At 37.4% G+C, this 14,777-nt stretch overlaps 1 protein-coding gene across 1 annotated transcript in view; it reads right to left on the reverse strand.

Annotated features, from left to right (window-relative positions):
• LOC127654777 (receptor tyrosine-protein kinase erbB-4-like) overlaps window positions 1-14,777 on the reverse strand; it is a 514,812-nt gene that overhangs the window by 94,469 nt on the left and 405,566 nt on the right. Inside the window, exons 13-14 of the mRNA XM_052142143.1 lie at window positions 9,932-10,064; window positions 2,266-2,359 (exon numbers count right to left, since the gene is read on the reverse strand). Of these exons, the coding sequence (XP_051998103.1) occupies window positions 2,266-2,359; window positions 9,932-10,064 (227 nt within the window). The remainder of the gene's footprint in view (window positions 1-2,265; window positions 2,360-9,931; window positions 10,065-14,777) is intronic.

A 14,777-nucleotide genomic window follows, 5' to 3' on the forward strand; every position in this document is an offset into this window, starting at 1 on the left:
TCAGTGAATGTCATTTAGATGTATTTCTAAAAGATGATTTTGTCAAAATATAATCGTCAAACAGTCGAATAATTGTTCTAATAATCGTTAGATTAATCGATTCTCAAAATATTAATTAGTTGCAACCCTCCTCTATGACAGCGTGCCTCACGAGCGTGCACAGTTCCCACCGATCTGCCGCCACTTCTTCAGCCCTTGAACAGACCTTACATTTTTGCGGGCAGGGGCCCCCTTACAGCAAGTGTCCAGGCGTGTCGTGGTTACGACAGATGCCTCCAAGTTAGGCTGGGGCGCCGTGTGCAACAGGCATGCAGTCGCTGGCTCCTGGACACGACCGTGACAGCGTTGGCATATCAACTGCCTCGAGTAGATGGAGGTATTGCTGGTCCTGTGGAGGCTTTTGCCGTTGATCCAGGGCAAGCATTTGTTGGTCCGAATGGACAACGTTGCGATAGTAGCATATACTGCATAAACTGCCAAGGAGTCTTGTGATGGTTGGCTGATGGCACATTGACTGAATCACTTCACAAATTAATAGCTAAAAGGCAGTGATCAAGCAGAATCCACACAAAAGAATGAATATATATAATCTACAGAGGCTAATATTTTTCCGGTCTACCTCATAGCTCAAGAAAGTCAGGACACGCACACTGTTCTAAAATTTTTTTGTCTAACTATGTTTGTGTCTGTATTTGTCTCGGTGGGTTCATGCTCGAGACCTTTCTGTGTGACTCAAGCAGACAACAGCCTGAGGCCTCAGAGCATTAGAGATGGATCAGTTAAATCCTTTTTTGCAACACACAAGCACACAACCATGCAAACCTCGTCATGTAGTCATCAATTTAAGCCAAATTGCTCAAGGCTGTTTTTTAAAAAGGGGCAACAGTGAGCACACAGCCCATCTGTGGAAACGTCTCTCCAACATGATCAGATTCATGGACACCAAAATGGCTTATTCATCCAACTCCCAGGTCTCTCTTTGGGGCACGGCTCTCACACTTGCCAATATTAGGCAACTTAATCTACTTTCTTACTAAATAAACAAGAAGTAAAATCAATCTCACAGCAGCAAATGTACACTTCAACAAGGGATTTAATTAATCATTGGAGCAAGCCAATCGAAAGCAGCATCTGCCATTCAGCTCTGTTTGAGCTTAAAGCTAACAGATATTGAGGGAGATTGCATTGAAATAAAAGAAGCACACATCCAGAGAACAAAATTAACACTTTCCGAGTGTCAAATGCAAGTAAACTTTAGCTTTGGCAAGTAAACAATTTTTTTTTGGAACTGCAAAATAATACATGGTTTAAATGACACTATCAGAATAAAAGTCGAACCCTTGATGAAAGCGATGTGAAGTAATCATATCTCAAAATAGATAAAAATAGTCTTCTAAAGCAAAGCCCAATGACTCCTGTTTATCTTCTAACATCTTTTACCTCAGTGGAAAAATTAGGCATAGGGCAAGAAACCTAAACGTATTATTTACTTTCATAGTCATAACTACTTGAAAAATATAAAAGGAAAAGTCAGCAAAATAATTTCTTTGTTATTAGGACAACTACTATATCCATTGTTTAAAAGATACGGCAAAATACGGTTCCATGGCTGGTAAAGAATAGTTATGCTTTTTTTTTATAATAGTATTTGCTCTGCAGGTGTGCCAAAAGTTAATTTTGGATGCTGTATATGCCCTTATTTACAAACAGTGAAATATGGAAATGTATTAAGTTTCCCTTAAAAAAATGAGAGGCATCATAATACAGTAATGGTATCAGATAGTAAATACCATGATGCTATGATATGTAAAATGGTACTTAATGATTACCATATTCATACACAAAGGTATTAACATGGCACTCCAAGTAACTTTCAAAAATACCATGGAATTACCATGATACATGTCTTTAAAAAAACAACAACAACAAAAAAAATATATATATTACCATGTTAAATATCCAAAAAATTATAATACCATGGTACTTTTTTGTTAGCGTTATTAACTTTCAAGATTCATATAATTGGTTGTATACAGTATGGCTCTTTTTGTTTTCTACTATGGTACTGTGCTATATACCAATGTACTGAATGACTATCATTTTAAAATACCATGGTATTTACATCCAAAAAATCAAATAAACAAACAATCAAAAATACATGGCAATACCATGGTAATTTTTTTAACTTTTGATAGTGTTGTTGACTTCTGGGATTCATATTATTGGCTTATTGAACATGGGCAGAAATGTTAGAATATAATTTACCGGCCCAGTGCAGGTTAGCCTGTCATCTTCCACCACTTCACACTGTGCATCACACTCCAGGCACACTGAGCCATTTGCAAACTCACGCACGTCCCTATAAAAGAGAAAAGGAGAGAGAGAAGGAAATATTAGGTACACTGCAATAACATTTAGTGACAATTACAACAAAAGAGAACATTAAAATTTCAGATGGCAAAAAATGGCATGGCAATCTTCAATGTTCTTCCAGGAATTCCTGAATTACAGCACTCAGCACTCAATCACCATTAGCCATTCAAAGCAAAGTGAAATTTCTATATTTTAGACTAGATGTTACATGTTTAGATTTTTTTTAATCCAAACCCAAATCAAGAGCTGAACCATAGGGAGGACTTAAAGCAGAGCCATCTCACGCACATGCACACACTGGTAGATTGTGAAATCATAGCCAAAGGAAATTCCGCGCCAGAGGCGCTGCAAGGCCATAGGGAGGCGAACGTGGAATCTAACACATCCGTCGGGTGTTTCAGCACTTTCAGTTCTCTTCTCAGCTGCCACAAAATCTAGCAACAGCTGGCAAACAAAATTACTAATGACCAAAAGCAAACAGTCAGCTTTCACCACCTATCCAAGTGACAATTCATCAAGCGCATACAGGGACAACTCAAGGGACCATGCTGAGGAAGTCAGCCCAGGACATCTGAAACAAATAATCAAAAAATCGTTCAATAAATGCAAACACAGTCATGTTCTGGTCACATCACTCCACTCTGAAGATGGCAGTGACATTTTAGAACTGACATCATTTGGAGAGAGAAATGCAGGATGGAAGCCCCAACAGTAGGTTTACGTACATGAAAGAGACTGAAAAAAGAGAGACAAAGATTTGTGGCGAAAACGTGTGTTGTATGGCGATTGAAGTCTGCTTTCTCAATGGAAAGGAGAATTACATGAGAATTAATTATTCTTTCTTTATAAAGCACAGAATATATTGTGCCTTTGACCACCTTATATTTTATGAACTGCTCATTCTCATAACTATGCGAATGCTAAAAAAGGTTCAAAGGTTTTATGACGTACACATTTTAGGTTTTTATCATGTAGTTCCTGATTCTCTTTGTGCAGCAATGCCATTTGCCCTGATTTTCCTGTGTCCCTTCTACCTTACATATATAACTTAAACGTTAACTGAAAAATCCAAGTAGGTATAGATGCAGGCCGGAGATAGGAGTTACTCCAAAAGGGGGTGGCACCAACTCCAAAATGGGTTTTCACTTCCACACACTGTTAGGTTTAGGGGAAGGATTAGGTTAGGGGCTTACTATATCTTTGCTGAAGTTCCCACCCCTTTTTGGACATCTACCTGAGCCAGGGGTTTTACATGGTTCTGTGTATGTCTTGAGGAAGTTTTCTGGTGAAAACTTTTATTTTTTTTCACACAAATCATGAGTAAAATGCCAGATTATCAGTTCAAAGACACTTAATATTCAACGTTTTCCTAAAACAATGCTATCTTGTGACAACAAAACACTTTTAGTAAAGCATATGACTTGAATGGCAATACATTTTAATCTTTGCATTACACAGTGAGCTACATTTATAAGGACATGGGTACGAGTGCTGAACAGCATGCAAGTCAACACAAGAGTTATCAAGTGTCATGGAATCACCACAAAATTAAGTTGTTTTTCATCTCGTATTTGCTTTTTATAACACTATTGGTTAGGTTTAAGTTTAAGGACATTTTGTTGATTTAAAATTCGATAGAGTATTAACCTTAAAAACCTGTCCACTCAGTGGACATTACACGTCGGAACTACTGCGATATATGTAATGAACCATGTGATTTCATTTTACAAAAATGCCACCACAGTCACATTCAAATTCAGTGGCTAAGTCTTGCAGTAGTGAGCAAAACACTAGGAGATCCAATCCGTTCTGTGTCTAGCAAACCAATAGTCTAACAAATTTAAACGGACTAAAGCAGTCATAATTATCTTTAGATAGTTTCAGCTAGAGTTCCAATGGTATCATGATTTTTTGGCTGTTGTCTTCCAAATACAGAGTGAATCATCTTGTGTGAACAGTGAGTGCGATCACAGAGGTCGACAACAAGAGGAGAGGCAGAGAAAACAGACTGTGGTCACCCTGAAAAACACATATTCACACACATACACAAACTGTACTGGGTGACGCATGTGGGACGGGTGGGTAGGCAGACATGACAGTGCGAGACAGTGATGTGTCTGTGCGCCTGTAGCCTTGCCATACCGTACCTCTCAGAACCTGCCTCCCGCTTCTCGACCACGTATGGCCTGGTGAGCAGCTTGGGCCTAGAGCCAGCCATTCTGCAAGGCAAAAGAAGCATATGGGACGATTGCTGGGTGCAAAAGCCCTGAGCTACACATTGGCTTCAGTGAACAGGTGCAGCCTACCTGCCGACTTACTATTAATCACTGTCAGAGAATGCAAAACTAATGTCACCATTTAAAGGAATAGTTAACCCAAAAAGAACATTTACATAATGTACTCACCTCATGTTGTTGCGGCCACGTATTATTTTCTTTCTTTCATGAAAAACAAATGAAGATGTTAGGCAGAATGTAGGAGGTGCTCTTTTCCATACAACTGAAGTGGATGATGATTCAAAAGGACAAAAAAGCACCAAAAGTATTATAAAAGCATTCCAAGAATTGGACTACATGTATGGACTACTTTTATGATACTTTTATGCAGTTTTTTTGTCCTTTTTAAAGTTTGTCAGTTTACATCACTATCCATTTGGCTGAAATGGAGAAAAAACCTTGGATATTCTGCTTAAGATCACCTTTTGTTTTTCACAGAAGAAAATAATACAGGGTTAACTGCTAAAAAAAATGCAGTCACTCTTGTTTCTACTGTGAATATTTTTATTCTGGTTAAAAATACACAAAGGACGAAGTACCATCTACAAACAGCAGATGCTTTTGTTTTAGAATGTGAAAATGGATGGTGTTTGTTTATTATCTTGTTTTAGCTCTGGGCAAAGGAGAAAATAAATTTAGCTGGTTCACTCAGTCGAATCAATCAAATACTAATGTTAGTCTTTCCCTTCCAGCAGAACGTAAACGCACAAAACAAATAAAGAGGGAACTCAAAACCAATCTTTGATTTAACTTCTCCACTGCTCAATTTTATAGTTTATTTATATCAATCGAGCAATCCAAGAGAAAGACAAGGCCAGCTTATCAATACTAAACCATTTTTAGAGGAATTAGACAAGCACTCTCACAAGATTAGACCGCCATTAATTTCCATGCTGGTCCAGTCTGGTTAGTTTAACTATGATTTTACATGAACATAGACTTGCACCAAACTATCACTAACCAGCATAGACTAGCTTGGACCAGTATTGAGATTGATGCTGGTTTAAGATGGTCTTTTCAGCATATGTACTGACATCAGCACACCAGCATCCAGCTGTGCTGGACTTTTTAACAGGCACTCTCTGTGAGGGACAGTGTTTCATTCATGGTTATTCAGAATACAAATGAAAATGTATTTTATTCACTATTTGAATAGAATAAATAGAAAAATGTCTTTCTGTTGCATTGCCTTTGCTAGCTGCATGCAAAATAAGAAAGGATGACAAGACTTACTACAAAAAATCTTTTCTACAGTGATTTTGGCACACACTGTAGTGAAACACATTCCTATTCTATTCCCTATCCCCTTTGCAATTCACTCACTCAATTATCATATGTAGGCTACATTCATTGCTACTTCAAAGCCATTCTGCAGGACAGATGCAGTAGGGTGGAAAATAATCTGATCATGTGTGTTTACACATATAACCTGTTATCATCTGGGTCTCCACTAGAGTCTGCATGAAACTCGACTGACGATTGAAAATGCTGTAAGCATTTGTGAGTATGAGTATGTGAGCGGTGCATAGTGGAAGTGGAGCAGGGAGTGGAGTTACATGGAGTCTGGAGCGAGGAGCTTTTAAAAGTTGGGGCATGGGTATTCTCTTCTGCTCCAAGATTGTTCCAATACTGCTTCATCACGAGCATTAAACAAAATTCAAATGGAAGAAAGCAATAATTCTCCATATATTTAACATTGTTAATAAACTATTAGCAATAAGATTAAAAGACAGAGGTAATTGTGATATATTCAGACGGGAAATTGCTGTTGACCCAATCCACTCACATACTCTGGTCAGCATGTATATGTAATTATATATATATATTATTTTGTCTTTATATGCTTATATTTATCCTCTGCTTTACTGTACTAATAAAAAATATAGAATTGAGCTTTTTTTATGTTTACTGCACTTTGTACGACGTTAATTGATCAATCAAAACTATTAATGACATTACTTTTTAAACTATTGTCACTGTACAACATGTTTCACAAGTGCATATATATATATATATATATATATATATATATATATATATATATATATATACACACACACACACATACACACATACACACAGTGCATCCATGCATTCAGAAAGTATTCAGACCCCTTCATTTTTTTTTTCACAATTTGTTATTTTGCAGCCTTATGTTAAAATGCTTTCAGTTGTAATTTTTTTCACATCAATCTACACTCAATATACAGTAAATATTCAGTCCCTTCACTTAGTTGAAGCACCTTTGGCAGCGATTACAACCTCAAGTATTTTTGGGTCTAATGCAACAAGCTTTGCACACCTGGATTTGGGAATTTTCTGCCATTCTTCTCTACAGGTCCTCTCAAGCTCTATCAGGTTGGATGGGGATTGTCAATGGACAGCCATTTACAGGTCTCTTCAGAGATGTTTGATTGGGTTCAAGTAAGGGCTCTGGCTGGGCCACTCAACGACATTAACAGAGTTTTCCCTAAGCCACTCTTGCGTTGTCTTGGCTGTGTGCTCAGGGTCATTGTCCTGTTGGAAGGTGACCCTTTGGCCCAGTAGGTGGTACTGAGCTCTCTGGGCCAGATTTCATTAAGGATATCTCTGTATTTTGCTGCATTCAGCTTTCATGCTACCACCACCATGCTTCACAGTTGGGATGGTATTGCGCATGTGATGAGTGGTGCCTGGACCAGAGAATGTTGTGTCTCACAGTCCTTTAGGTGCTTTTTGCAAATTCTAATCAGGCTTTTATGTGTCTTGCTCTGAGGAGAGGCTTCTGTCTGCCCACTCTGCTATAAAGCCCATATCAGTGAAGTGTCGCAGTGATGGTTGTCCTTCTGCAAGTTTCTCCCATCTCTCTGACCATCAGGTTCTTGGTCACCTGTCTTTCCATGCCCTTCTCCCCCAATTGCTCAGTTTGGCCAGGCAGCCAGCTCTAGGAAGAGTCCTGGTTGTTCCAAACTTCTTTCGTTTAAGAATTATAGAGGCCACTGTGCTCTTGGGAACCTTATGCAACCAATACATTTTTTTAGCCTTGCCTAGATCTGTGCCTCAACACAATCCTGTATTTGAGCTCTGCAGGCAGTTCCTTTTACCTCATGGCTTGGTTTTTGCTCTGATATGCATTGTCAGCTGTGAGTCCTCATATAGATAGGTGTGCACCTTTACAAAACATGCCCAGTCAATTAAATTTGCCACATGTGGACTCCGATCAAAATGTAAAAACATCTCACAGATGATCCAGAGAAATGGGATGCACCTGAGCTAAATATCAAGTGCCAAGGCAATGGGTCTGAATACTTAAGTTAATGTGATATTTATTTTTTTATATACATTTGTAAAGTTATCAAAAATCTGTTTTTGATTGATCATTATGGGGTATGGAGTGTAGATTGATGTGAAACAAATAAATAATAATTTAAAGCATTTTATCATAATGTTACAACATAACAAAATATGATAAAAATGAAGGGGTCTGAATACTTTCTGAATGCACTGAATAGTTGTGTGTGTGTGTGTGTGTGTGTGTGTGTGTGTGTGTGTGTGTGTGTGTGTATGTGTATGAGTTTATCTGTTATAAACCCTTCTGCTTTTGTTAAAAAAAAAAAAATCATAATTGTGCCATGGTGCTCTGAACACCACTGTATTTGATGTAAACCTCACATGAGGAGGGAGATGTCCCCAGCTCATCTAGCTCACCCAAACACTGTTATTTGTTTTCCAGCTCAACCAAACTTACTTTTCATCATTGCAATCTGCTCTCCAAAGTCAGAGGATGTGCTGCTCTCATGTTGTGTTATTGTTTGTCTCTAGAGGAGACATGCATCTTTGTGAAATCCTTTAGGAACAGAGCTAGCTATAGTTCAACCTTTGGAAGACACACCTCCTCAAAGTGAACATGAATAAACATAATGCTATCAAGTGTATGCAAATAATACTACAAAACATCTCGAATGCTCCTGTGATACTTGAGATTTGTAGAGAATGTATTGTCACTATTGCTATATCTCAGTAACTGCAAGTAACCAAATATCCCATATATACCATATAGTGTGAAAACATTTGTCGCTATTGGATTATGTTCTTACAAAGGGTCAACATGTGTTCAGTAAACTGTATCATTTTTCCTGGGCAAGAATGGTGAAAATATTCAGTAACATTTTTGTAGTCTTTAAGTCTTTAAGCTATGTGCATATATATGAATTGACTTTGAATAATATATCTAGCCTTAACATTACAAAGTCATAATTATTTATAGGAGTTAAAAGTGTGACTTTGTTTGGTCTCCCCTATATACACTCACTGATCACTTTATTAAGCACACCAGTACACCTACTGATTCATGCAATTATTTAATCTGCCAATCATGTGGCAGCAGTGAAATGCATAAAATCAGGCAGATATGGGTAAGGAGCTTAAGTTAATGTTCACATCAACAACCAGAATGGGGGAAAATGATCTCAGTGATTTCTACCGTCACATGATTGTTGGAGCCAGATGGGCTGGTTTGAGTATTTCAGTAACTGCTGATGTCCTGGGATTTTAATGTGCAACAGTTTCTAGAGATTACTCAGAATGGTTTCAAAAATACAAAATAAACAGTGAGTGGCAGTTCTGCCACAGCAACTCAGATAACTCCTCTGTACAATTGTAGAGTGCATAATAGTATTTCAGAATGCACAATATGTGAAACATTGAGGTGAATGGGCTACAACAGAAAATACCACGTCGGGTTCCTCTTCTGTCAGATAAGAACAGAAAGCTGAGGCTGCAGTGGACCTACCATCTGAGTACCTCAGCAGAAATCGTTATCCATCAGACCAGGCAATTTTTCCAGTATTTAACTATACAGTTTTGGTGAGCCTGTGCCCACTGCATCCTCAGCTTTCTGTTCTTGGCTGACAGAAATGTAACCTGACGTGGTCTTCTGCTGTTGTGGCCCATACACCTCAAGGTTTGACATCTTGTGCATTCTAAGATGATGATATTCTGCACACTACAATTGTACAGAGGGGCTGTATGAGTTATCGTAGTATTTACTTCAGCTCAAACCAATCTGGCCATTCTCCGTTAAAAATCACCAAAAATCATGCCACTGTTGAAATCACTGAGATCACATTTTCCCCCCATTCTGATGGTTGATGTGAAAATTAACTGAAGCCCCTGACCTGTATCTGATGCATTGCACTGCTGCCACATGATTGGCTGATTAGATGAGTAGGTGTAAAGGTGTACCTAATAAAGGGGTTGATTAGTGTATATGTAAACATCTTACACTGCATTGAAAAGCATACCCTTCATGTAGGTTGCAAGATTCAACACAGGTGCGTCCCCTGCTGAAGAAGCGACAGGACAGGCACTGGTCGGGCCCTGGACCCCAGCAGCCGGCATCAGAACACAGTGGGTCACAGATCATCTGGTCCAAAACTGTAAAGGAGTTTGAAGAGTATTCATGAAAGGCAGTAAACAGTAATAAAAGTTGGATTTTTTTCAAGAGTCATGTTGTGTAAGAAATCCATAAATAATTAGGATTAACAAAATGTTTTTTTAGTTTTTTTTTTTTTCCAATAAGCTGGCAATTCAATTATAAAGGGTGAAAGCTCTAATTGACTTTGATTATTAAAAATAAATTTCAACTGTTCCAAGGAAACACAGTAGAAGAACTCATATCTATCCATAGTTGGACTTTACTTTTTATTGCATATTCCTCTCAGAATGGTGCTGTCAATCCCCCACCCCACCCACGAAAACGAAAATAAAGGGGAAAGATATTTTGTCACACTGTGATTGAACACAATGCACACGCCATCTGTGAAAAGTGTAACTTGTCCAGTTATGGATCCATTATGCTTGCAAAAGGCTGCTTGCATATGAACTGCTGTATTTGAATATGAAATGTTGAGAGGACATAATGGTCCAGACGCCCACCCACTGAGGAGACTGATTTTGCGGCAGGTGGGAGAATATTTTAAAATACTGCTGACACCACATCAGTGGACCTAACAGACATATGTGGCAGATGAAGTCCTCTCCAACAGCAAACTTCTGAAAATAATAAACTTCTGAAAGAAAAAATTTGAATTTCATGAGCGAAGGGCGTAAAGTGTGATTCAAAAGTCTGAAACAACAAGTTTTACATTTAAACCTGGAATTCCACATCTAATTGTTTGATGTTAACATGTAAAAGAAAAAAATTCTGACTGTTAATTGCTATGCACCAAAGGTCAGATTTCCTTGATTCCACTAAAGCATTTAAAATGCTCTCCAAGATGAACATTCTGCGATAACATGGATCATCAGACTTTGCTAAAACTTGTGGAGTCATGGTAGCTTGAGAGCATGCTGTCATTTAAGCTAAAGCAGGACACACCAAATTCTAGGACAGTATGATATTCATTCAGTCAAATTGTTATGCTAGTAATCTAATATGTAAATATAGCTGTAAGCAGCAATGATGGGCCCAAGCACAACAGGTCCTTTCCACCCAGTGGCTTTCGGAATGCAAGGTATAAAATTGCATTTGGCATTTGACATAATTCTAAACAATTTTGAAGCAATTTGGGTTAATATAAGAGGACTATTTTAAAGTCTGTTGTAAGAGCCACACTTCATGCTGCCAGGTGGTGGTGCTATAACTGTAACCCAAAATAGTGAAATCCATGTGATTAGTCACCAAGTCTAAACATACATTTCAATTATGATTTAAATCACACATTGCACACAAAAGATATAAGACACTTTCTGTTTCCCATTTTTAACTATTAATTTAATTCCTTGCCATGGCAACAACATTCAATATATATCAAAATCTGTTCACAACATAGAATCTTCATTGTCTTATAATATTGGCATAATATTGTCTAAATGTGGTGACAGTCTCATGAATCACCTAGGAGGAGTAATTAAAATTTCAGAGACTGCAATATTAAAAATATCCAAAATGGCCAATTTCCTGTTGGGCGGAGCTAATAATGTTGTTCTGATTGTTGTTCAGCTTGATGAGAACTATATATGTACCAGTTTTTGGTGACTGTAGGTGAGAATGGGGGTGTTACAGAGGTGAGTGACATTACTTATGTTTCATGTTCTCTGCTTCTGAGCAGATACAACAAGCAGACTGAAGATAAAACAGCATGCATTCCATTGTGAGGATCCACTGATGAAAATGCAACAACCACATCCGAATGGTTAAGTAAAATTATTACCTTCTAGTTGAAGTTTTGTTAATATTTTTGCATCTGCTATTATTTGGTCACCTGAAATGTCCGCTAACATTATGCAAAATATTTATAATTGGAGTACAGTATATTATACAGGATAAGCTTTTATGTATGTAAATATTTTTGATGCTATTTTTTTTAATACATTTATGCATTATATAATATATATTTTAAATCTATCCATCCATATACTGTATAATATACATATACACTGGTGGCCAACAGTCTGGAATAATGTACAGATTTTGCTCTTATGGAAATACATTTGTACTTTTATTTACCAAATTGGCATTCAACTGATCACAATGTATAGTCAGGACATTAATTGTGTGAAAAATTACTATTACAATTTTGAAAAATAAATAAATAAATAAAAAACAGAACTTCTTAAACTACTCCAAAGAGCTCTCATAAAAAAATCCTCCATGTGCAGCAATGACAGCTTTGCAGATCCTTGGCATTCTAGCTGTCAGTTTGTCCAGATTCTTGCCATGGATGTGGCTGTCTTGTCGGACAATCCTCACACACCTAACAGTCTAGCTGATCAAACAAAACCTCAATAGAGTTAAGATTCATAACACTCTTTTCCAATTATCTGTTGTCCCATGTCTGTGTTTCTTTGCCCACTCTAACCTTTTCTTCTTGTTTTTCTGTTTCAAAAGTGTATTTTTCTTTGCACTTCTTCCCCTAAGGCTTCTCTTTACATGATGTACATGAAACTGGTTTTGAGCAGGTAGAATTCAATGAAGCTCTCAGCTGAGGACATGTGAGGAGTCTATTTCTCAAACTAGAGAATCTGATGTACATTTCCTCTTGTTTAGTTGTACATCTGGCCTTCCCACATCTCTTTCTGTCCTTGTTAGAGCGAGTTGTCCTTTATATTTGAAGACTATAGTGTACACCTTTGTATGAAATCTTCAGTTTTTGACAAATTCAAGCATGGTATAGCCATCATTCCTCAAAACAATGATTGACTGATAAGTTGACATTTCTGACCTAATATTGACCTTAAAATATGCCAGTCTATTGCATACTGTGGCAACTCAAAAACAAACACAAAGACAATGTTAAGCTACATTTAATTAGCCAAACAGCTTTAACAGTGTTTGATATAATGGCAAGTGATTTTCTATAACCAAATTAGCAATTTAGCATGATTATCAAGGATAAGTTGTTGGAGTGATGGCTGCTGGAAATGGGGCCTGTCTAGATTTTAAAAAAAAAATGACTTTTTTAAAATAGTGATGGCGCTGTTTTTTACATCAGTAATGTTCTGTACTTTGTGATCAGTTGAATGCCACTTTGGTGAATTAAAGTACCAATTTCTTTTGGAAATTGCAAAATCTGTACATTATTCCAAACATTTGGTCAACACTGTCGCAAGTTTGGTGACCGTAGAAGAAACTGACCCAACCATTTTTGTCAAAAGGTTGAGTACAGAGCTCCCTAGCCACACCCATGTGTTAACGTTTACCCAGGCCTAATGTCTGAGAACTCTGATGTGTGTGCAAAATATCATGAAAATTCAAGCATGCAAATTACCTTAAAACATGTGAATATACATAAAAAGTAATCATGACATTTAATGCATTGACAAGGCAACAGTATTTAAGATATCAAGAATCCCTTAATAAATAATTAATAATTAAAAAATCTGCACTGTCTGGACATTATTATTTTTTCAAATGTTTATTTTTCAAACAATTCAAAATGGCAGACTTCCTGTTGGGCGGAGCTTGTCAGCTTGAAAGTTGTCCGGCTTGATGAGATCTATATCTTCACAAAGTTTGGTGACATTAGCGCTAAAGTGATGTGCTACAGAGCCCTCCCCGGACATGCCCATCTCCTTGGTGGTGCTACAGGTTCTAGGTCCACACTTTCAGTGCATAGGCCCTAATCATAATAATCCTTAGAAGAACCATAAGGCCTCCGCACTTTCAGTGCTTGGGTCCTAATAATATATTAGAAGAACAATAGCGTCTCGTACTTTCAGTGCTTGGGCCTTAATTAAATAAAAGTGCATTGAAATTTAGAAAAATTAAAATTAAAAGCATTTTCACAAGTGGTTTTAATATTTTGGATCCCTATGAATGTAAGATTTTCATGTACCTGTAGGCAATCACATTGTGGTTCAATACACTCTTTATAAAATAACTGTGTAAATGCCTGCTTTGATTTAAGCATACTGATTTAAACCAGACAGTTATACATTGTAGCATGTTATTTTGTGGACTGATGAAATCTCTGAATTAGATTGCAATTTATTGTAAGCATTGATGAACATCTTGGAAGGTTTATTTTCTAAGTGGCTACACTAAACTTCACATCAAAAGCTTCTTAAGTTGTCAGCAAGGTGAGAACTATCAACTGATGGTAATTTAAAACAATTTGTTCCCGTTTCCTTAAGATGCAATTCAGCATGTGGTCAGCGCTAAATGCAGGTCTAAAATATGTCTAAAATATTTTGTGATCGATCGCAAAAAACACATACGGGTGTGGTCAAAAACGCATGTGACCACATCGTATTTGAGGTGTAAACGCTATCCATCCTGAATATGTCCCAGACAGTAGCGAAGCCCTACCCCTCCCCTCCCCTGTCAACCAACTGATACGCTAAAACAAGAGTTTAAACTTTGCCAGTTACGAGCAACTTTAAAATGAAATAACCATAAATAAACATGCAGAGAACAGATAAGCACAAACACCTGATACTGAGGTTAATACAGGAATTCCACTAAAATAAGGGATATGATGTTTGAAATGTTATGATTGTGCTTCGATAAAATTTCAGCTGCATCGATTACATTTTTTCACACTTTCTTTGCTTTTGATGAATTTGCTTTAGTATCATGCAGTAACACAGCAATATAGTGATTGATGTCTGTCATCATAAAATCATAGAATCTCCCCTTGAAATCCA

Source organism: Xyrauchen texanus, chromosome 14 (genome assembly GCF_025860055.1).
Source record: "Xyrauchen texanus isolate HMW12.3.18 chromosome 14, RBS_HiC_50CHRs, whole genome shotgun sequence".
Taxonomy (NCBI): Eukaryota; Metazoa; Chordata; class Actinopteri; order Cypriniformes; family Catostomidae; genus Xyrauchen; species Xyrauchen texanus.